This window comes from Sus scrofa, chromosome 9, assembly GCF_000003025.6.
Source record: "Sus scrofa isolate TJ Tabasco breed Duroc chromosome 9, Sscrofa11.1, whole genome shotgun sequence".
Classification (NCBI taxonomy): Eukaryota; Metazoa; Chordata; class Mammalia; order Artiodactyla; family Suidae; genus Sus; species Sus scrofa.
Genome location: NC_010451.4, coordinates 3130713 through 3152136, shown reverse-complemented (window position 1 = coordinate 3152136; position 21424 = coordinate 3130713). Strand labels below are relative to the sequence as shown.

Sequence of the window (21424 nt, the reverse complement as noted above, 5' to 3'; positions counted from 1 at the left end):
ACACCGGCGGCTAGAAGGGCCAGGAAGGCGGGCGGGGGCGGGGGCAAGGCGGCCGCGCGGGCCCGAGCGGGCCGGGCCCGGCCGGGGCGGGGCCGGGCGGCGGGCGCGGCCGGACGGGAGTTCCCCGGAGCAGGCTCCTCCAGCCCGAGGCCCGGTGAGTGTGCGAGCAGCCGGGCCCCCTCCCCACGGCTCGATCCCCGCCGGGCCGTCACCCCTCCCCACGCCCGCTCCGTTTCGAGCGGGGAACGGGGGCCGCCGCCGGGAAGGACCTAGGGTCGCCTCCCGCAGCGTCTAGGGCGCCCGAACTCCCCCTCCCCCCAGCCGGGTTCGCAGGTGGGGACGCGGGGCTGGCTCTCGACATCCCTGTGGGAGGTGCTGCCTCCCAGGCACCTCCTGCCTCTCCCGACCCGCCCTGCCCTCGCGCCCGGGGGCACAGACACAGTCTGGGATCACCTTGCTGCCCCCCTAATTCCGTCCACACTTCCAGCAGCCCAGGACGCAGCGCCTAGACCGCCACCCCGACAAAAAGACTTCTCTCCAGTAGGGGACAGAGCTTGGGGTCCACCCCCCTTGCCTGGATCCTTCTGCAGTCCCCACGCTTCCCCAATCTAGGGGACGCAGCTATGGACGACATCTTCGCTCAGTGCCGGGAGGGCAACGCGGTGGCCGTCCGCCTGTGGCTGGACAACACGGAGAACGACCTCAACCAGGGGTGAGCTGAGGTGGCTGGTGGGGGAGAGGAAGGGCAAAGACCTGGTCCTCGCCGGATGTGCGGTGCTCCGGTCCGGGGCTGGCGGTGGACTTTCCTCTCGGTCGGATGAGTGCTAAGCACAGCCTGTCGGGGCAGGGGGGGTCTCCACTCAGGAAGCTGTTGTTTGAGCTGAAACTTGAGTGCTCCGTAAGAATTTCTCAGGCAGAGGCTGCAGAGAACCTTTCCAGCTTGGCCGAACTGCTTGGGCAAAAGCTAGGGGGCATGACACAGAAGAGGGTGTCCGGGAAATTGTCCAGAGTTCCGTATGACTCTGGCCCCAGAACAGAAGACCCAGGTGGGCTGCTGTGGGCTGCAGTATTGGGTACAAGTGGAGAATGACAGGAGATAGGATTGCAAAGGTCTGCAAGAATATGTAGCCTTTAGTCAAGTATTTATTCTAATAAAGCCATGCGATGATATGAGGACTTGCTGGATCTTGGATGCTTTGTGAAGAGCAGATGGCAGAGAGGCAGCGGCCTGATGCATCCCAGAAGTGGAGATGGCTTGGACTAGAACGGGGTGGGTGAAAGAGAAAGAAGTGATCAGAACCCTGAAAGCTGCAGGAGAAAGAGTTAATGAGACTTGGTGAGGGCAGCGAGAAAGGTCAGAAATGATGGCCAGGCCCTCGGGTACATGGAGGTCCTTTCACTGAGAGGGCCAAGACCGAAGGGGGTGGCGGTCCACCCTGGACACGTTAAAGCGGCGACGTGGTGGAGTGGAGCTGCTGCGTGGGCTGCTGGGTGTGCAGACCTGGATTTCGGGAGAGCCCTCGCCTTGAGGCACAGCTTTGGGAGATAATTAGCACGGAGGTGGCACCTGAAGAGGTGGGTCTGAACCCACAGGGATGAGAAACCTGTCAGACCCCAAAGGAGTACCTGGAGGTTGGAGAAACAGGAGGCTATGGTCATAGGGCTTAGAGCAGCGAAGGCCTCAAGGAAGGGGAGTGGTCAGCAGTGGTACAGGCTGCCAAAAGGGCAAAGACCGTAGGCCCTTGGAAGGAACTACTGAATTCACACAATTAATGACATATTCGATCACCTCTCTGAGGGCTGTTTCCGAGGAAAACGGGAAGAAACCAGACAACACATGGCTCCTTCATTTAAGGATCTACACTGACCACGTCCTGTGCTGGTGCTAGGGGTCCAGGCTCAGCTGTCATGCTCGCCCTCAAGGCCGCGGCCTTGCAGCGGGTTGAACAGGCGGTGAGGACGTAGAGAAAGCAAAGGCAGACAGGTTCTGTAGGCTGGCTGAGACAGGAAGGCAAGAAAAGCAGTAGTGAAGGTTGATTGAGGATGGCCGCTTTTCTTTAAAATGTTTCTTCTTAAGGTTGGGAGAATGGAGGTCTTGGGTGTGAGCGGCGAGGACCCTGTCATCTTCATCCGGGCGTCTGGGTCCTGGTCAGCTCTACTCTGTTTCTCCAGGGCTTGCAGCCACTTGTGCCATTTTCCATGTCGTTCTTCAAAGGGTGCTTTGACAAAGACAGCAAGCAGTTCCCATTTTGTTGCTAGGGTTATAAAGACTTGGGTGACAAGGTCCAGCGAACCTGAACCTGGCATCTAGGAAAACTGCCGCCAGAAGGTGAAGTGGAGCTGTGTTACTGGAACTGGCGCTGGTTTGCGGGCCCAGCTGGCTACATGCCGGATGTGAAGTGGGGGTGAATTTCCCACAGGCCTCTTGGGAGTTCAAGTGCAGGCTCTGAGGTGACCTGCAGCCTGGCAGTGGGCAGAGCCCTGTGCCCATGCTTTTGCCCACAGCCTCCTGCCTGCTCTGGAGCTAGACTGCCAAAGGCTGATAAGCTGGGGCACAAATTTAAGAGCTGGGATGCACAACTGACTGATAAGCAGGGGGTGGTGACTGCTGAGTGAGAGGGCGGGAACACCGGCCTCCCAGGAAAGCTTCGGGCCGACTTTGTGAGCAGAGGGGCAGCTGTGGAGGGAAATCGAGCTTAAGGCCACGCCCACCACCCACACTGGCTGTGGGGGCATCCGGACCCCAGATCGGCTCCCGGCCGGCCTGGAGCCCCCCCACGGGAAGTGACTGCAGCACTAAGGCATCCGGAGGCTGCTGGCCCGGGCCGGGGACCGCCCCTGGCCCCGCCCCCGGGATCCGCTGCGGGACTGGAGGGAGTTGCCTTTTATGGCCCCGGGCTGTCAGGCAAGCCCGACACCCACCCTGTGGTGTTTCCTTGTTGTTTGTACCCTTTTTTACTTTATAAGACACAAGTGTGAGGAAAAGGGAAAGTCAGGTACAACTTTCTCCAAGAAGCCATTCTCATCCTCTGTTTTCTGTGCCCAGGACTGTTTGAGTAGAGGCTCCTGTCTTACGCGGTGGTGTTCGGCTCATCGCTAAGGACTCATCAGAAGCATTTCTCCTTTTCATCTTAAACCTTTCCAAAACAGGATCTTAATTCCATTCCCTCTTTAGATCTTCATTTCAGCACGCCTGCTCCCTCTCCCACGAGTAGTGGCTTTCCTCTCGCAGCTGCCCGCCTCCCGCTTAGCACGCCTCACCGCTGCTGTCAAAGCTTCCTCGCAGGAAGCTGACAGTCTAATAGACCAGACTTTTACAGTCCTACAAGTCTGACAAGCATTGTGGTAGGGGATGTGCAAGATGCAGAGGAAACTGAAAGGACCCACAGATGATGCAGAGGGCGCAGAGGAAGCCAGACGAAGAAGGCTGCCCCAACCAGATAGGGCAGGCCAGGAAAGAAAGGCTGGTGGGAGAGAGTGATGGAGACAAGACAGTGAAGCCTATGGATGTGTCGGGATGTCGGGGGGGGGGGGGGGAGGTCTGAACCGCCCGCTTTGGGGAGTGCTGGCGGGAATGAGAGTCGCAGTCTTAAGAGAGGTGACGTCTCCCAGGGAGCATGCAGTGCTATCAGTTTGTCGTGCATCAAAGCCTCTGCCCCCATCCCACCTCCAGATCAGTGACCATTGCCCCTTCCTCAAAGGGACGATCACGGCTTCTCCCCCTTGCACTGGGCCTGCCGAGAAGGCCGCTCTGCTGTGGTTGAGATGCTGATCATGCGAGGGGCACGAATCAATGTCATGAACCGTGGGGATGACACGCCCCTGCACCTGGCAGCCAGTCACGGACACCGTGATATCGTACAGAAGGTACGTGCGAACCCCTGCCTCTGTCACCTGCTTGATGTACACGGCTGGAGTCGGGGCAGGCACTATAAATCGGTAGGAGGTATGAGGTCCCCTCTCCCTCCCTGCGGGCCACCACGCTCCTCTCTCATCTGAGACTGACCGAGCCTTCTGCCCCTGTCTGTCTGGCTGTGGGGACCAGCTCCTGCAGTACAAAGCTGACATCAACGCAGTGAATGAGCATGGGAACGTGCCGCTGCACTACGCCTGCTTCTGGGGTCAAGACCAGGTGGCAGAGGTGAGTGCTCGGGCCCTGAGCTCGGGGATGGGTAGGGAGCAAAGTCAGAGCTCGAGGGAGAGGTTCCAGACCTTCAGCCCAGCCTGTGAGAGGGGCTGGGGAGACACGCGCGGGGCCTCTGCTGTGTCTGCATTTACGATCGCTTGGGACTGCCCTCACCACAGCCACCTTTGACCGCAGGACCTGGTGGCTAACGGGGCCCTCGTCAGCATCTGTAACAAGTACGGAGAGATGCCTGTGGACAAAGCCAAGGCACCCCTGAGAGAGCTGCTCCGAGGTCTGTCCCCGCCCCCTGCCCGCACCCTCTTGCCGTGTCCCGCCCGGCCCCTCCCACCGCACCAGAGCTGAGACCGAGACACGGCTCTCTTCTCTAGAGCGGGCAGAGAAGATGGGCCAGAACCTGAACCGAATTCCATACAAGGACACATTCTGGAAGGGGACCACCCGCACTCGACCCAGTGAGTCGGCGGCGAGGGGAGGGCGTCACAGGGGCTGGGCCTGGGCTCCCGGGCCTGGGCCGGGGGGCAGCTGGGGACCTGACCGGCCCGCACCCTCAGGGAACGGGACTCTGAACAAGCACTCCGGCATTGACTTCAAGCAGCTCAACTTCTTGACGAAGCTCAACGAGAACCACTCTGGAGAGGTGACCCCCGCCCCTCCTGCCCCCCTGCCCCCCCCACGGCCCTTGCTCTGCACCCTTGTCAGTGTCTCCTCCGGTCAGTGGCCTCCGATCCAGCCTCCTGACCCTCACCTGTCCCTCAGCTGTGGAAGGGCCGCTGGCAGGGCAATGACATCGTCGTGAAGATGCTGAAGGTTCGCGACTGGAGCACCAGGAAAAGCAGGGACTTCAACGAGGAGTGTCCCCGGCTCAGGTGGGGCAGGGCCTGAACCGAAGCCCTGGTGGCAAGGAAGCCTGTCCAGCACTCAGAGGGGGGCCATTTATACTGATCTCAGCCAGGGACACGCTCTCCTCCTTCCAGGATCTTCTCCCATCCGAACGTGCTCCCGGTGCTGGGTGCCTGTCAGTCGCCACCTGCTCCTCACCCGACCCTCATCACACACTGGATGCCATACGGATCCCTGTACAACGTGCTACACGAGGGCACCAGTGAGTCGGGGAGGCCAGCCCTCGCCGAGGGAGCGGGAGGGGAGGCGTGTGCGCCTCGCCAGACGGTCTGACTCTTGGCTCCCCTCTCAGATTTTGTCGTGGACCAGAGCCAGGCCGTGAAGTTTGCACTGGACATGGCAAGAGGCATGGCCTTCCTACACACGCTAGAGCCCCTGATCCCAAGACATGCACTCAACAGTCGCAGTGTCATGGTGAGGTGGCAGCTGCCGTCCTGGCCCGGGCCCCCAGAAGTCCCGTCCCTGACGAGAGCAGGACTTACCTCTCTCCTCTCACATCGATCTTCTCTTCCGCAGATTGACGAGGACATGACTGCCCGCATCAGCATGGCCGACGTCAAGTTCTCCTTCCAGTGCCCTGGGCGCATGTATGCCCCTGCCTGGGTGGCCCCTGAAGGTGAGTGAGGGCTCTACGCCGGGAGGCAGAGAAGGGGCAACTCAGTAGGGACGGGAGGGAGCAGAGGCAGGGCAGGCAGCGGGAACAGTTAGCTCCTGTCCCTCCAGCTCTGCAGAAGAAGCCTGAAGACACCAACAGACGCTCAGCAGACATGTGGAGTTTTGCAGTGCTTCTCTGGGAACTGGTGACGCGGGAGGTCCCCTTTGCTGACCTCTCCAACATGGAAATTGGAATGAAGGTGAGCCCACAGCTGGAGACACTTGAGCTGGGGGACTGGTGGTGGTAGGGACCAGAGCTGCAGTGGGGGCAGGCTCTTTCCACATCTGTTCAACGGTACAGAATCCTGCCTGGAGGGCTAGGGGCCTCTCCCCATGAGACTCAAGTTCGGAGACCCACCTTGTTCTTCCCTGTGTCTGCAGGTGGCACTGGAAGGCCTGCGGCCCACCATCCCACCAGGCATCTCCCCCCACGTGTGTAAGCTGATGAAGATCTGCATGAATGAAGACCCTGCGAAGCGGCCCAAGTTCGACATGATCGTTCCCATCCTGGAGAAGATGCAGGACAAGTAGGGCTGGCAAGTCCTGGCCTGAACTCCAGAGGTGTCAGGACACGTTGTGGGGGGGCAGCTCCCCAGAGCAGCAGGCCTCGGGCTGCCGCCCCTGCCTCCAGTCACGGTACTACCCAGCCGGGGGCCCTCCCCTGCCCCCAGCCCTGCCACTGTGGCCCCGCAAGGGAATGGGCTCAAAGCTTTGTCACTTGCCACACGGTGTCTCCCAGCACGGGAGGGATCAGCCCTGCCTGTCACAATAAAGTTTATTATGAAAACAGGCTGGTGTGGGGACAAGGGGACAGACAAGGACATTTAGACCGGGTGGCTCAGGTGAAGTAGTGCGGCTTCTTCACATTGATGCCATACTCGCTGAGGGCAGGGGTCAAGTCCTCCATGGTCAGAGTGTACTTGCGGTCCTGAGGGAAGAGGGAAGGGCACCAGCTGAACACGGCCATTCCAGGTTTCAGTCCCGGGTGGGTGGCCCTGAGCAGGGCTTCCACCTCCCCTAGGGCTCAGTTTCCTTCCCTCAAAGGGGTCTCAGGATAGCTTAAGCCTCTGCTGCCGCAGGAGGAACTACTGACTCAGGGAGCCTCCCCTCACACCTTGCTCTTGCTTCGGGAGCTGCCAGAGGCCGTGCCCTTCATTTTGCAGTGCTGTAGGGCATCATTGGCAATATCTGAGATGAATTTCTGGGCAGCTAGGGAGATGAGCCGAATTCTAGAGAGAGAAAAAAATGGTGTGAGAAGGCGAAGGAAAACAAACGCCACACACAAGCAGCCAAGGCTCTAGCCTGCCCAGAGGCTGGTTACTCACATGCGTGGGTCCGAGGCCTCAAAACCAGCGCGGTTCAGGTAGTAACCAGTCACTGCATCAGGGATCTGAGAAACCAATTAGACGACCGTCAGTTAATCCTGTGCATTCCTGGGCTGGGCGGGCGGGTGAGGGAGTGGAAGCCAGCCCCGGTTATCAGGAAGCTGCCAGTTTGTGTGGACAGAAGGGATCAATCACGAGAGCTAGCGGGGCAGTAAATACAGGAGGAGGAGGACGCTGCCGATGCAGGTGGTGTGGCCCAAGTTGGCGTGACAGCGGGCAAACAGCCTGGCTCGGGCGGGAAGCCCACCGTAGGCGTGTAATCCTCCAGCTGCATCAGGAAGTCCACCAAAGGCGTGCTGGACACCACCGGCTTCACGTCTCCGTTGGCCGCGCTTGGCAGCACGTACACCCCGTTAGACATGGCCCCCTCCGGGGGCGCCGCGCCGCCCGCCGACACCGGAGCTGGAGGAGAACCAGCCAAGTGAGACACGGAGGTGGGAGCGCGGGGGCCCAGCGGGGTCTCTGCCTTGCACCCTCCGCCCGCACCCGCCGCTGGGCCCAGCCCGAGGCGCTGCCCTCGCCCTCACCCGGCCCGGCCCTCACCCGCCCCGCGCCGCTCGGCCGGCTCCCCGGCCCGCGCCGCCACGGGCCCCGTGCCCCCGGCCGCAGCTCCGGCCCCAGGCCCCCAGCTGTCCCCGCGGGGCTGGCCTTATTCTCCGCAGCGGTGCCGGCGGGCAGCGCGGCGGGGGCCGAGACCGCGGGCGCCGGGCCCGGGGCCGAGGCGGCGGAGGCCGGCGCCGCCTCGGGGTCCGCGCCGGAGCCGCTGCAGCTCATCGGGCCGGTGGGAGAGGCGGCGAACAGAGCCGCTTCCGCTTCCGCTCACGTTACGCACCAGCAGGGGTGACGTCACGCGCCTCGAGCCCCGCCCCGCCCCCGCCCCTGCCGCGCTCGCTCCTCCCTTTGGCCTCCCGCCTCTTCTCGCTGCCTCTCCGCTCGCTGCTGCTGGACAAAGGCCGGAGGGCGGAGACCGGGCGCGGACATTTCGGCTCCCGTCCCCCGTCCTTCTAGCCTGTTCCGCTGGAATGGGAGTCCTCGAATGTCGCGAACTCGCTTCTGCGGGTCTCAGGCCTCCTCACCCAGCCCTGCGCCTTGCTTTGGGGCTCATCGTCCCAACAGCTCTGGACCACCGGTCGCCTGCCAGTTGACATCCTTTCTGATCTCCTTATTCAACCATTTAAGGGTTTGCTGTGGAGTTGAAAGCCAGCCGCCCAGAAGTGAGGGCAGCAGTATAGCTCATAGTGCTGCTGCAGATGGGGAGGGAGGTACTGTCCGCCCTCCGTATAGGTGGGGAGGGCTGGACAGGATGGGTTCCTGGATTCCCCCCCCCCCCCCCGCCCCGCCATCACCATGGATGCCGAGATCCGTGGATGCTCAAGTCCCTTATATAAAATGGCAGAGTATTTGTTCACTTTTAAGTTATCTCTGGATTACTTAAGAGCACCTAATACAATGTAAATGCTCTGTAAGTAGTTGCATGGTCAGTCCCACTTTTGTTTTTTATAACTTTCTGGAATTTCCCCCCCTCCCCGGAATATCTTCAATTCGTGGTTGAATTCATGGATGCAGAACCGGAGGGTACAGAGGGCTGACTGTCTTTCAGCCTGAATAAACAACATGTGCAAAATCACAGCCAGTGAAAAAGTAGTGTTTCCAAGGCAGCAAATTTATTTAATTCCTATTTGCCAGTCCTGAGCTAGGGCCTGCTTATACAGAGTTAAGTAAGACAAGATTCTAGTCTTCTAGGCACCAGTGGTCTTGGAAAGGGAGGCAAACAGGTAAACTGGCAATTTCGGCACGATGGGGTGTTTCCAATACTGGAGGCAGACACGGCACGCGGGCAGGGATGGCAACTACCAGCTGCGGCCTACTTCTTTGTGTCCAGGGCCTTCTATCAACTTTATTCTATTTTCTGATTCCCTGAATACTATGAAAGGTAGGTATCAATATCCTCACTTAACAGATGAGGGAAAAGGCTCAAAGAGATGAATTTACTTGCCCAAGGCTCTTTCCTAGTCTGTAGCAGAACCAAGAATCAAACAGGTTTGGTGTTAAAAATCTGGGATTTTTTTGCCATACCAAAATCAACTAGCTTCAGGGAGCCAACAGTTTCATAAGAGAAGGGGACTTCCGAGCTGAGTCTTGAAAGAAGTGTGGAATCAAGCAGGCAGAGGGGACCAGGGCAGTGTTAAAATGGTACGGACGACCTTGAGCAAAAGTGAATGTGTGTATGGGGAGAGCGGGGAAGAATAAATTTGTTACCCAGGAACAAACAGCAAGGAAAGGATTAGGTTTGTGAGTCGTGATAAAAAGCCTGAACTCTATCCAATCGTCTTCAAAAGGTCTTAATTAATTAAATGACCTCATGGGAATTGGATCTTAGTCTGGTAGATGGATTTTGGGGGGTCATGACCATAGCATGCAGTAGCTCCTGCACCAGGGATCACACCCGAGCCACAACCGGGAGCACAGCCGCAGGAGTGACCACATCAGATCCTTAACCATTAGGCCACCAGAGAATGCCCTGCTGGATGGCTTTAAGGAAGGACGGGAAGTAAGGACACTTCTTACAAAAGGGCCTCTGCAATTCAGAGAAGAGAGTATGGCTCAAAGCTAATGTAGTAGCAGCAGAGATAGATAGATGAGTTCTAGATATTCTTTTTTTTTTTTTTTTTTTTTTGTCTTTTTGCCTTTTTCTAGGGCTGCATCAGTGGCATATGGAGGTTCCCAGGCTAGGGGTTGAATCGGAGCTGTAGCCACCAGCCTACACCACAGCCACAGCAATGTGGGATCTGAGCCACATCTGCAACCTACACCACAGCTCACGGCAACGCTGGATCCTTACCCCACTGAGAAAGGTCAGGGATCCAACTCACAATCTCATGGTTCCTAGTCGGATTCGTTAACCACTGAGCCACGATGGGAACTCCCAAATTCTAGATATTCTTAGGAGGTATAATTGGCAGGACTTGGGGACTGATAAAGATATATTTAAGAGGTAAAGTCAGTAGGACTTGTCGATTGAAGGTGGTGATGCGGGGAGCTGAAGGAAATGAGACTCTAGGCTGACGCTGTAGGTTTCTGGCTTGGTTGGATGAAATTGTCATTTACAAAGCAGAAACACGACAGTCTGGGATTTGGAGGAAGAGCGATGAAGGACTGAGTATCACACAGCTTTTGCACTTGAGGCATCAATCCCTGCTGGAGAGGCAGTCTGATTTAATGAGATGGTGATGGCTGGGGATGCCAGCGGTTGATTTGTTTGCGGAGACGATGAGAAGAGCAGAAGGGTAAGGCTGGAGCCGTGAAGGACACCAGCATTCAGTGAGGAAGCAGAGAAAGAGGAAAGAGAGGATGAAAGAGGAAGAGGGGGTGGTCAGAGACCCCGAAAGCCAGGGCAGGAGAGGGGGCAGGCACCGGTGACAGAGCTCGTAAAGCCAAGACTGGCACGTGTGCGCCGGACCAGGGAGGAGTGAGAAAGTGAGAGAGCAGAGGCCTCAAGGCAATGAATTGAGGAGTGAAGCTGAGGGGAAGCAGGGTATACAGATAGTGCCGGCAACCCCGTGGAAAAGCCTTGCTGAAAAGCCCAAGAAGACATGGGGGCAGGGGGGGAGGGGGTGGTTCGGGGAGGCTCCCGGACAGTGCATCAGTAGAGGGGCCTGGGACAGGTGAAGGGGGCCCTGAGTGTGATGGCGCAGGTGGGCTTAGCAGTCAAGTGCACAGCCTTTCCGGGCTGGGGAGAGCAGCTGTGTGCAGCGATCAGCAGTTGAGGGTTCATCAGGGCTTCTGGCAGTGCAGAATAAGGGACGGAGCCACCAGCTGTGGGGCAGCGGACAGGCCCCCTTTTCTAGCAGCACAGGGTCAAGGGTCGATTAGTGTCTTCAGCAGAGCTGGGAAGTTGGGTGTCCCCCAGCCTGTCACAGGATCCCAGCCAGGGCCCGAGCAGAAACCTTGGCCCTCCACCTCCTCATTCAGACAGGACTCGTGGCAGCCATGGGTCACCTAAGGGGGAGGGGTATCAGAGCCGGCCCGCTGGTGCCAGGACGCTCCCACCCCATCAGAATCGCCCTTGAGTTCATCTCAGCACTCGCCATACTCATGAAAATGTCTACACCCCTTCCTGCCACACTCACATCAAAGAGCCCTGCTCCATGCTGCTTGTAGAGCCTTGGGTTGAGAAAGCCAAGAGGTGGGTGGCCTCTGAGGATTCTGTGCTCATTTATCAGGGACAGGAATCCCCCGAACACGGGAGTGGAGGCCTGCAAGGGTGAGGGCGCAAGTACAGGTTAGAGGTCGGAGTGACTGGACGCTGGGGGGTGGGGGTCGGGAAGGATCGGGGCTCTGAGGAGCCAGGGGCTCTGTGAGCAAGGTCTTGGGGCAGAGGAGAAGGGGAGTTCCTGGGCAGGGGCTGGAGCCAGGCTGATTCTCACCGAGGTGCCAGACACCCACGGAATGGGCACGTGGTTGCTGACCACCCAGTAGCCATCGGAGAGGGCAGCCACGTCTGGGTAGGCACGGCCGCTTGCATTGAAGTAGCTGGATGGTGGCAGGTGTGGGCTAGAGGTCAGGTACGAGGTGACAGCTTCCTCCTGAAAGGTATCCTCGAGTGAGTATTGTCTGCCCAACTGAGGACCCCCCACCCCCGCGTCCGTCCACACAAACGGGACCGTACCTGGTATGAAGGCCGGGGGAACACGTTGCTGAAGCCGCCACCGCTGATATAGTCAACGACCTCATTTGTGATTCGGAAAGGATTCTGGAAGGATGTGCCTCCCACCGTGGTGACGTAGGGGCTGAGGGCAGAAGCAGCACTCAGATTGGACGGGTCCTGAGGGCAGCTCTGGGATGCGTGGGGTGGGCGACTTTGGCCTGGGTCTTGCTGGAGGGGCTGGACTCTGGGGAGGCATGTCCGTGGGGACGACTGAGGGGTCTTGAGCCCTCAAGGCTGGCCTGAGGTGACTCTGCACACTTTTGCCTACAGAACGCCCGCCAAATCCTCCACTAAGATGCCTGGGGACTGAGGAAGCAGAACACCAGGAGCTGTGTCCTGCTCAAGAGACTTGGGGCTTAGGCGTTCCCATTGTGGCTCAGTGGTTAATAAAATCGACTAGCATCCATGAGGACGCAGGTTCGATCCCTGGCCTCGCTCGGTGGGTTAAGGATCCAGCATTGCCGTGAGCACTGGTGTACGTCACCTATGTGGCCTGGATCCCAAGCTGCTGTGGCTGTGGTGTAGCCCGGCAGCTACAGCTTTTATGGGACCCCTAGCCTGGGACACTCCATATGCCACGGTGCGGACAAAAGATGAAAATATAAGAGAGACTTGAGGCTTGGGACCTACAGGAAGAAGAGGGGGTGCTGGAAGCAGAGTTGAGCTGAGGGCCGAGCCACAGGAGCCCCTGGTGGGTCGCTCGGTTCCAGATCACGAGGTCACAGGAGAAAGGCTGGTGGTCACAGGTGAGTGGTTTCGGGGTGCTTACCTGGAGGCAGGGAAGCTGGGACGGAACTGGTGTCTTCCAGAGACTGACCAACACCCAGCCCCACTGTCACCTGGGAGAGAGACCCAAGTTTAGCACTCAGATTACTTGGTCAGAGCTTGGAATGTGGGTTCAGCTGCGAGGGAGGAAACTCAAGGGTCGGTCATTACTGCCGGAGGTCAGAGTTTAGCGGTCAGGCCAGTGGTCCCTGCTGAGTTCAGACTGTGATCGGAGATCAGGTCCAGGAGTCGCTATGGGGTCAAGGCTCTCCGGGGGTGGGGGGGGGGTGCGTCTAGGTTCAGAGTAGGAGGTCACCTGAGGCAAAGAGCAGGGTGAGCCCCCGAGCAGCAGCCTTCATGAGCTCGACGTTGACGCGCTGGATGTAGGCGCTGCTGAGGGAGTCCTCGTCATCCCCGTAGCTCACGGTGTGCACGTGTGGCAGGGCCGACTCGTTACTGAGCAGCAGGAGCCACTGCAGGAAGGGCTCCTGTGACTCGTGCCGGCCTGGATTGTTTGGGGGGGAAGGCAGAAGGGCCGTCATGTGGGGTGGTTGTCAGGACCTCCCTCCAGCTCGTGGGGTTCCCTCGGGGGAGCAGAGAAAACCGCCCCACCCCCGCCGGCCGGTCCCCTGGCTGTACCCGGGCTGCTGTAGACCCAGGTGGAGATGTTGGCGCCGGCGCTCATCAGGTACTCCACGTCTAGGCTGGCCTCGATCCCGGCCCGGCCCCGGCCCTGCTGCCCCACCACGCGGGCTACGGCTGCCTGGTGCACAAAGCTCCCACCGAAGAGGCGCATGAACTCGGCCAGGTCGGAGGCGTGGAAATACTGCTCCAGGAACTAGGAGGGCGTCAGAGCAGAGGCCGGGGGTCAGAGGCCGCAGCCCTGGGGGTCAGGTCGGGGATGCCGTCCCAGATGGCAGGACTGGGCATGAGCGCCAGGGGCTGGAGTCGGAGAGCCAGTCCCCTGGGGAGGCTGCAAGGACCTGGGGCTCTCTGCACGGCTCACCTGGGCACAGGCTTGGCTGTTGTTGGTGGCGCCAGAGCCCACATCTTGTGCCGTCAAGTTGTACCGCTTGCGGATCACGGACGGGGTCACCCCCAGGTGCAGGCCCAGGGTCCCCGTCACCTGTGGCTCAGGGCGCTGCCTCAGGGTTGATGTGGGGGGAAAGCGGTGCAGCCCCCCCACTGTGGGGGAGGGGTCAGGATTGAGGAGGAGATCTTTTAGACCCCAGCCCCCACTTTACCACTAACCCCTCTCCAGCCACCCCCCACGGCATCTTGTTTTCTGTTTTTGTTTTTTTTGTCCTTTTAGCGGCATTTGGAGGTTCCCAGGCCAGGGGTGCCATCAGAGCTGTAGCTGCAGGCCTATACCACAGCCACGGCAACACGGGATCCGAGCCACGCCTGCCGTCTACACCACAGCCACAGCATCGCAGGATCCTTAACCCACTGAGCGAGGCCAGGGATCGAACCCGCATCCTCATGGATACTAGCTGGGTTCGTTTTAACCACTGAGCCATGACGGGAACTCCTCCCCCACGGCATCTAAATTCCAGAAGATGCCTTCTTCTCTAGGTTCCAGGCTCTGCCTGTCCCAACCCTCGCCAACCCCACTGGGTGTTACCAAAGTCCACGTGGGAGGCCAAGGCCTTCGGGAGTCTGTAGGGATGCGGGGACCTTACAGCATGGGTCTCTGCAGGTCCCCCCACATAGCGATGGAACTCAGCCCCAGAGAGCAGCAGCTCCGCCTGTCTGGAGGTCAGAGATCAGAGGACAGAGGTCAGAAAGCACAGAGTGAAGCAGAGGCTGCCTGAGCATCCCTGGGCAGTTAGTGGTATTTTTCAACCACAGCCCCTGGCAAGCTCTCAGCTCCCTCCCGCCGGAGTGACTAATCTCCTTATTGGGAGATTATTTCCCTCTCACCGGACACTCAGCCAGCAAGTCAGAAAGTCCTGTGTGGTCACCGAGTGACAGTTCCGGGCTCCAGCCGCCAAAAGCCATTTTTGGACCATGTGGAGTGTCAGTTGCGATGGCCGGACCAGGTCAGCCACATCCTCTAGGGCCAGGTACTTTCCTGCAGAGAGTCCAGAGAGGCTCTTGCCTTCATTCATTGCTTTTCCAAGTTGCTCTTTTTGGACCTCACTCGGGACTTCCCAGGGAAACTGGAGCAGGGTCTTGAGGGGTGCATGGGGACCATCTAGTAAAAAGGCAAAGCTGTACAGGTGCAGGCTGATGGAGGAAAAATGGATTTCTCCTAAAGGCCAGGAAGTTGCAAATGCTGGCCAGAGCAAGCATTGTCATGATTGCGGAAAAACCAGTGAGATTAATAGGTTACAATTGTTCATTTTACATTTACTTCCAAAAAAAGTTTTCAAGATTTTCCGAGCCAATGGTGACCTCTGATTTAGCTCACATCTTCATACTCATTAATTTTTAGCCTAACTTGATGGTGAGTCACTGCTGTCCTGCCTGGAGCCACGCACACACCTGCTGGGTGAGTCTGAGACTGCCCCGCGCACACACACGCCCCTTCCCCCACCACGAAGGGCTTGCAACAGGGGAGGCACACGATCCAGCTTGACCACTGGAGCAAACTACGGATCGTCAAGGAATGGTGAGAAGTGGGAGTTTCGGAGTTGGAGCCGAAGCCTTGGGGTCGGATGGAGGAGTGAATGGGAGTGAGTGTGAGGAGCAGGGAGGGGAATTTGAGGTCATGAGGCTCCCGTCTGTACCGGATGCTACTTGGCCATTTGTCGGGCAGCCGTTAAATAGCAGAATCAGAATTTGAAACCAGATCTGATGACCAAGCCTGTACTCTTAACCACATTCATTTTCCATTTTTTGTTTATTTGCTTATTTGCCTTTTTTTTTTTGTCTTTTTTTTTTTTTCTTTTTAGGGCCACACCTGCGGCCTATGGAGGTTCCCAGGCTAGGGGGCGAATCAGAGCTGTAGCCACCGGCCTACACCACAGCCACAGCAACGCCAGATCCGAGCCTCGTCTGCGACCTACACCACAGCTCACGGCAACACCGGATCCTTAACCCACTGAGCGAGGCCAGGGATCAAACCTGCATCCTCATAGATCCCAGTCAGATTTGTTTCCACTGAGTCATGACAGGAACTCCCTCCAATTCACTTTTCTATTTGGAACCTCTTCAGTGATGGCCACTGCCATTCGTCTGCCCTGTATCAGCCCCTCAGACAGGCACCGAGAGCATGTCTGTGACCCGACCTGTACCATCCATGCTCAGCCCAGCCCAGACCCTCCACTGGCATCCCACGTGGCTCCCTCCTGCCCCCACCCCCGCCCCGTCCTGACAGGCACCGTAGCGAGGAGAGCCAGGGTCCGACACAGCCTGCACCAGCTCAGACAGTCTGTCCACGTTCTGCTGTCTCAGGGCAAAGGTGAGACTCAGCTCTTCCTCAGGGTCCGCACGGCCCAGGGACACCCAGCCTGGGGGCAGCCTGCAGGGTCAGGGGCCTTTGTTAGGGCGGGGATGGCAAAGATTTGTTGTGGAGGGTTCGGCATTGGGTCTAGCCCTTGGGGAGGGTTCCAGAAGCAGCTTCGGATCACAGCAGGTGGGTGACCAGGAACTGAGGCTGGGAACCTGGGCTGAGGAGCGGGTACCAGGGGCGGGGAAGGGGTGAGGGAGGCTGGAACCAGGACAGTGGGTGCAGGACAGGCCACGGGGAGGGGGCGGTCGGCGCTAAGTCAACTCACGTCCGCTGCTGGTCAGGCTCCGGGCTGTAACTGCACTGGCCGGCGACAGAGAGGGCGAGGAGCCCAAGGAGGCTGCAGGGGCGGCACGTGGGTTTCAGCAGGAGCCGTGCCACCATGGCAGTCCCACCCCCAACGTGGTTCCCTTCTCCGGGGCCCCCAGTTTCTCACCAGGCTCGGGGTCCCATCCGGCCTTTCTGCAGATCTGCTGTCATATGACAGATCACGTGAGGCCTGTCCCGCCTCCACCACCACCACCTCCCTCTCTGCCTAGAAACTAGTGACGGTGCTGGCTCCTCCCTCGAATGGGCGGTGCTGAATGCTGGGGACACAGCCACTCGGATGCTCCCTTGTGGTCTGTCAATCGCTGTAAACTCGGGCTCCCCCCCCACCTGCTGCCACAATCCAGGACTCCCCGCAGGCCAGGGAGCTCTGCAGGGCAGAGCCCCTGGAGGCTGGTGGAACTGCAGACCCGGGGTCTCATGGCCACGTGGCATCAGGAGAGTCACCTCTAGGAGCCCAGGTCTCTTTGGGTAGAACATGGAGCCGATTAGGTTAAAGGGGCTCTGCCTAGAGGGCTGCAGTGCCAACGGGCAGAGAGAAAGCAGAGAGCCTCCCCTGGCAAAGGCTCCACAAATGTGAGCTCTTATCACACGTGCCCGTTTGTGGCCCCAAGAAAAACGGATCCACCACTTGGCTGCTCTTGTATCCATGCCCCACCTCCTTAAAGACCCTCAGGCCGAGAGTGGTCATCTCCAAAACCTCTCCCCACCCAGCCAGTCCCTCTCTAGGTCACTGCCACAAGCAAGCTCCTCCGTCCGCCCTCTCTGGGCCTCCTGCCCACCTTAGAGGGGAAGGTCAGTGCACAGAGAAGTGCCAGTCAGCCTTGGGCTAAGCCCGGGCTCCCTGTGGCGCCCCCCCCCCCCCCGCCCAACACCTCTGTGTCCCACCCTCCGTGCCTCCTGAGGCGTCCCCCATGTGCCAGGGTGCCTTCCTGTCCCTAAGCTCCCAAAGAACAGAGCTGGACACGGGATACAAACTGCAGTTTATTAAGGCTCCAGAGTGAGAATTGGCACTTGGTTCTGGGCAGGGGCAGGGGTGTCAGCGGAACCCAAAGGAGCTGGGCCCCAAAGGTTGGAGGGACCGCCCCCATCCCCCCTACCCCCCAATAAATAAAGTCTCGGCTCCATCTCAGGGTGCTGACACAGGGCAAGAAGCCCTCGGTGAGGAGAAACCGAGCCTGCCGCCTCTTCATCTATCTCCCCACGCTGGACCTGGCCACAGGGCAGTGCCCGGCAGGGCCTCGTGGTACTGGTGCTCTGCCAGGGCTGTGGTGAGATGGGAGACCTGCCCCAGTGGAGGACTCAGGGACGGGGGCAGGCCCCCCGCCCCCGTGGCCAATCGTGGTCCGAGGCTGCCCGGGGCAGGCTCAGACGGGGCCTGCGTTGGGGACGCAGTGAGCATCCCAGGTCGGGGCCCAGCCCGGGCCACAGCTAGATGTGCAGCTCCGTGTCGTCGGGTGGCTCCAGGCCGGACTCTGCACTGAGTGCTGAGGCTGAGGGGCCCTGGGCCACCCCAAACGGTGAGACCACGGGTGAGCGAGCAGCCAGAGGAGACAGGGAAGGTGAGAAGCTGGGGGACATGGCAGCTGAGGACAGGGAACCTTCATGGCTGATGGGGGAGCGGTGAGAGGCTGGAGGGAAGATGGCCCGGGCTGCAGCCGTGCTGGCTGGCTTGGGGGGCACAGACTTGGCTCCCGGGTGGGCCACGGCAGTGATGAGGGGCGGTGGGTCAATTCGGGGAGCCGGGGGACATGGCCGAGCCTCATCCTTGAGCCGGGCGATCTCTGTGAAAACACTGGCCAGCGGCTGGAACTGAGGGCACCAGCTCAGCAGGTAGTCCCAGTTATAGCTGCCACGGAGCTCCTCCTCACCGGCCACGATGGCCGTCAGCGCACCTGCCACGCATGGCTTGCCATCTGCTGGAAAGCCGTAGTCCCCGGCAGGGGCGGGGCTCAGGCCACAGCCCCCCAGGAAGGCTGTGGCCGTGGCCGGGGGGCCCTCTTCTCGGTACAGCGTGGCTCCCGCGCCGGGCAGCAGCAGCCCTGCCTTGCGGCCCTTATACCAGGTGTCAGGGGCAGGTGGCTCGCAGGACGTGTCACTCAGCCCGTCTGCATCCTGCTGGATGCCGGAGTCAGGGCCACGGGCAGCCAGGGAGGAGGCCACGCTGGCCACTCGGGGGAACTCGTTGATCATGCGGATCTCGTCGTCCTCTGCGGCCTCTGCTGAGCCCCGGCCGCTCGAGTGCGAGGGGTCCAGGGAGCCACCGCGGGGGTAGGGGCCTCCAGCTCCTGGCCCACCGTAGCTGGGGAGAGTCTGGTGATACAGGTGCTCTGAGGGGGGTGGGCTGGGTGGCTCTCGGCCCAGCTTCTGCAGGGAGCCGCTGGCCAGCGGCGCTGCCTGCGACATGGGGCCAGGCGCCGCCTCAGCCTTGCGGCTACGCGCCCGCACCAGCCCTAGGACCAAGGCTGCCAGCGCGAGCACCACCACGACGCCCAGGGAGGCGGCCACCGCCCCCACCAAGAGCAGGTTGAGGTCGGGCGCCAGGCCCAGCGCAGTGTGGGTGATGTCCACAGTCACGGGTACCGTGGCACTCCGGGAACCTGGCAGAGGCCCCCGTGCCAACACCTCCAGCCTCAGCTCCCGCGGTGCCTCACGCCGGGTCCGGCCACCACCCGCAGAGGTGCCTGTTCCACTGCCTGGTGCCCGACTGTCCACCCGCAGGTACAGGGCACCTGTAGTCTGGTTGATGCCAAAATAGGGGGACGGGGTGGCCAGGAAATAGAGCACCAGGCCGTCGGCACCTCCATCCTCATCTGTGGCCTGCACGTGACCCAGGCTGTGGCCACGCCGGGCACCTTCTGGCACCTGGAAGTGGAAAGCTGGGGCCAGGAACACGGGGTCATATTCATCCTCGCCTGTTACCAGCACTGACACCGTGACCGAAGCCGACAGATTCCCAGCATCAGTCGCCCCCACCAGCAACTGGAAGCTTCCTGTGTGCTCGTAGTCAAAGGCCACGCGTGCCCGCAACTCCCCCGTGGAGCTGTTCAGCGCAAATGCTTCGCGGCCCTCGGGCCCTGGCCCGGCCTCCAGCAGGCTGTAGTGGAGCCTCCCGAAGGCCCCGGCGTCGCCGTCGACCGCGTGCAGAGTGGTCACGAGGGTGCCCGGAGGCTGGTTCTCCGCCAGGCTGGTGCTGAGCAGGCTCAGGGGGAAGGCCGGGCCGTGGTCATTCACATCCTGGACCTCGATGGTCACCGGTGCCAAAGCGAAGTGTGCGCCCGCGGGGTCGGCGGCCTGCACGACCAGCTGATGTCGAGTCTGGGTCTCGCAGTCCAAGGGGCGGGCCAGTCGCAAGTCGCCCGAGCTCTCGTCCAGCTCGAAGAGCCCTAAAGGGTCGCCTGAGCTGAGGGTGAAGCGTATGAGGCCGTGAGGGCCTGGGTCAGCGTCGGAGGCCTCCACCTGCAGCAGCTCAGCTCCAACGGGCGTGTCCTCGGGCACCGCCACGCGGTAGGACGCCCGGGTGAAGACAGGTGGGTTGTCATTGACATCCAGCACGGTGACAGTGACTGGCACGGCTGAGCTGCGAGGTGGCTGTCCCCGGTCAGCTGCAGCCACAGTTAGATTGTACTGGGTTAGGCTCTCGAAGTCTAGCGGCTCGAGCAGCACGAGGCAGCCCAGCGCCCGGGGGCCCAGTCCACCACTCTCCCCAGCCTCAGCCAGCCGGGGTTCCAGGTGGAAGACTCGGCCCCGGTTGCCACTGACGATGCTGTAGTCCACGGTGGCGTGGCTGCGGCTTCCGTCAGCATCTGTGGCCTCCAGGGTGAGCAGGGTGGAACCGGGGGGCAGATCCTCGCTCACTGCCACGCGGTAGTGCGGCAACGTGAAGCTCGGGGCATGGTCGTTCTGGTCCTGCAGCTGCACGTGCACTGTGGCTCGTGCCACCCGGCCGGGGGTCCCGTGATCGCGTGCTTCCAGCACCACATCCACCACTCCTGGCCCTTCATGGCCCCAGGCCGCCGTTCCCGCTGCGGTGAACAAGGTGCCTGGGACGAGAAGGGAAGGGTGGGGCATGGGGTCAGCAGAGGCTGTGGGGAACAGTGACCCTTTGGGGACTGGCCTATGGCCTGGGAAGTCCGACTCTAGGGAGTAGCCTGTGCCGGGAGATAGGGAGTGGCCCCCCCCAGGTTCAGAGAACAGCTTCTGGACATACAGTGAGGACAGTGCTTAAAACAGACGGGGTGGGGAAGGCGGGGTGGTTGTCTTCCTTGGATCAGAGACCTGGGAGGTAAGAGTTCAGGCAAGATATAGGGCCCAACATGGACGGGGATGAGAGGCAGGTCCCCGAAGGATGTACCGTTGTTGGGGTCAACACTGAAGCCCTCTGCGGGGGAAGCCAAGTGGTAGGAGATGTGACCATTGGCACCCGAGTCCCGGTCGGTGGCAGAGACGGACAGAATGGCACTGCCTGGGGGTGCGTGTTCAAGCAGCATCGCCTGAGGGGTGAGGACGAGGACTTACACGCCGCCCTGCTGCCCACTCAGCCCGTGTGCTGGGGCCTGGTCCAGGAGCGGGGCTGGGCATCCAGTCCCGCTTGGACAATCTGAATTGTCCACCTTCCCCCGTTTCTGGGCACTGGCTGAAGAACCTGGACACAGCTCCAGCACTGGGAAGGCTGGTTTGAAATGCGCCCCTTGCAACCCCGTTCCCGGGGCAGTCCCAACATCTAGGGCTCCCCGGACACTTGCGGCCTCGTTCCTTCCCCTCGACGTGAGCGGCGCCGGGCATCAGTACCTGGTAGAGGCTCTGGGAGAAGGTGGGTGCGTTGTCGTTGACATCCTCCACGAGCACAGTGAGATTGGCGTGGCCCTGGTGCGGCCCGTCGTGGGCCAGCAGCTGCAGGTGGTAGCGGTCCCGCTGCTCGTAATCCAGGGGGCCCGTGAGGGAGAGGCGGCCTCCGTAGCGGCCTACGCTGAAGGGGCCCCGCTGCCCAGAGGGGCTCAGCACGTACCACAGCGCCGGCCCCGAGTCCACGTCGTTCCCCGTGACCTGTGCGATCTCTGAGCCCAAGAGCGCGTCTGTAACAC

At 60.4% G+C, this 21424-nt stretch overlaps 4 protein-coding genes across 10 annotated transcripts in view; 1 reads left to right on the top strand and 3 right to left on the bottom strand.

Annotated features, from left to right (window-relative positions):
* Positions 40-6490, top strand: ILK (integrin linked kinase). Of its 6 annotated transcripts, none has more exons than XM_005656596.3 (13): positions 40-154; positions 491-712; positions 3702-3867; positions 4046-4141; positions 4322-4418; positions 4516-4599; positions 4699-4784; positions 4904-5013; positions 5122-5249; positions 5340-5461; positions 5564-5663; positions 5771-5901; positions 6083-6490. In XM_005656596.3, the coding sequence occupies exons 2-13, from the start codon at positions 624-626 to the stop codon at positions 6230-6232; spliced, it is 1359 nt and encodes a 452-aa protein (XP_005656653.1). In that variant the 5' UTR covers positions 40-154; positions 491-623; the 3' UTR covers positions 6233-6490. The 6 variants fall into 6 exon arrangements, with proteins under 6 accessions (XP_005656653.1, XP_005656654.1, XP_020917994.1 ...); XM_005656597.3 differs by having other exon boundaries at positions 46-154; positions 488-712; positions 6083-6488; XM_003357131.4 differs by having other exon boundaries at positions 63-154; positions 613-712; positions 6083-6488.
* Positions 6435-7875, bottom strand: TAF10 (TATA-box binding protein associated factor 10). Its single transcript, XM_021062337.1, is given in 6 exon segments — positions 6435-6629; positions 6816-6930; positions 7027-7091; positions 7334-7488; positions 7630-7713; positions 7716-7875. Coding segments are annotated over 6 exon segments (654 nt in total). The 5' UTR covers positions 7861-7875; the 3' UTR covers positions 6435-6539.
* TPP1 (tripeptidyl peptidase 1) lies at positions 8729-16557 on the bottom strand. Of its 2 annotated transcripts, XM_003357132.4 has the most exons (13): positions 16450-16557; positions 16282-16353; positions 15886-16025; positions 14483-14633; positions 14184-14311; positions 13566-13744; positions 13199-13397; positions 12876-13064; positions 12564-12633; positions 11756-11876; positions 11514-11672; positions 11217-11342; positions 8729-11085 (listed from the first exon to the last, which is right to left on the bottom strand). In XM_003357132.4, exons 1-13 carry the CDS (start codon positions 16491-16493, stop codon positions 10945-10947), a joined length of 1719 nt encoding a protein of 572 aa, XP_003357180.1. In that variant the 5' UTR covers positions 16494-16557; the 3' UTR covers positions 8729-10944. The 2 variants fall into 2 exon arrangements, with proteins under 2 accessions (XP_003357180.1, XP_013844908.1); XM_013989454.2 differs by lacking the exon at positions 15886-16025.
* Positions 17312-21424, bottom strand: part of DCHS1 (dachsous cadherin-related 1) — a 35301-nt gene continuing 31188 nt past the window's right edge. Inside the window, 3 exon segments of the mRNA XM_021062333.1 lie at positions 17312-20383; positions 20695-20833; positions 21132-21415. Coding sequence (XP_020917992.1) covers positions 17772-20383; positions 20695-20833; positions 21132-21415 — 3035 coding nt within the window. The 3' untranslated portion in view covers positions 17312-17771.

Excerpts from the sequence above, each read along its gene's own strand:
- ILK (XM_021062335.1), top strand. The coding sequence starts at position 624 with ATGGACGACATCTTCGCTCAGTGCCGGGAGGGCAACGCGGTGGCCGTC. Across the intron at positions 5,250-5,339 it reads CGTGCTACACGAGGGCACCA|ATTTTGTCGTGGACCAGAGC; the intron begins GTGAGTCGGGGA and ends CTCCCCTCTCAG. Across the intron at positions 5,664-5,770 it reads TGCCTGGGTGGCCCCTGAAG|CTCTGCAGAAGAAGCCTGAA; the intron begins GTGAGTGAGGGC and ends CTGTCCCTCCAG.
- TPP1 (XM_003357132.4), bottom strand. The coding sequence starts at position 16,493 with ATGACAGCAGATCTGCAGAAAGGCCGGATGGGACCCCGAGCCTG. Across the intron at positions 13,745-14,183 it reads GGCCTCCCACGTGGACTTTG|TGGGGGGGCTGCACCGCTTT; the intron begins GTAACACCCAGT and ends CCTCCCCCACAG. Across the intron at positions 13,398-13,565 it reads ACAGCCAAGCCTGTGCCCAG|TTCCTGGAGCAGTATTTCCA; the intron begins GTGAGCCGTGCA and ends ACGCCCTCCTAG.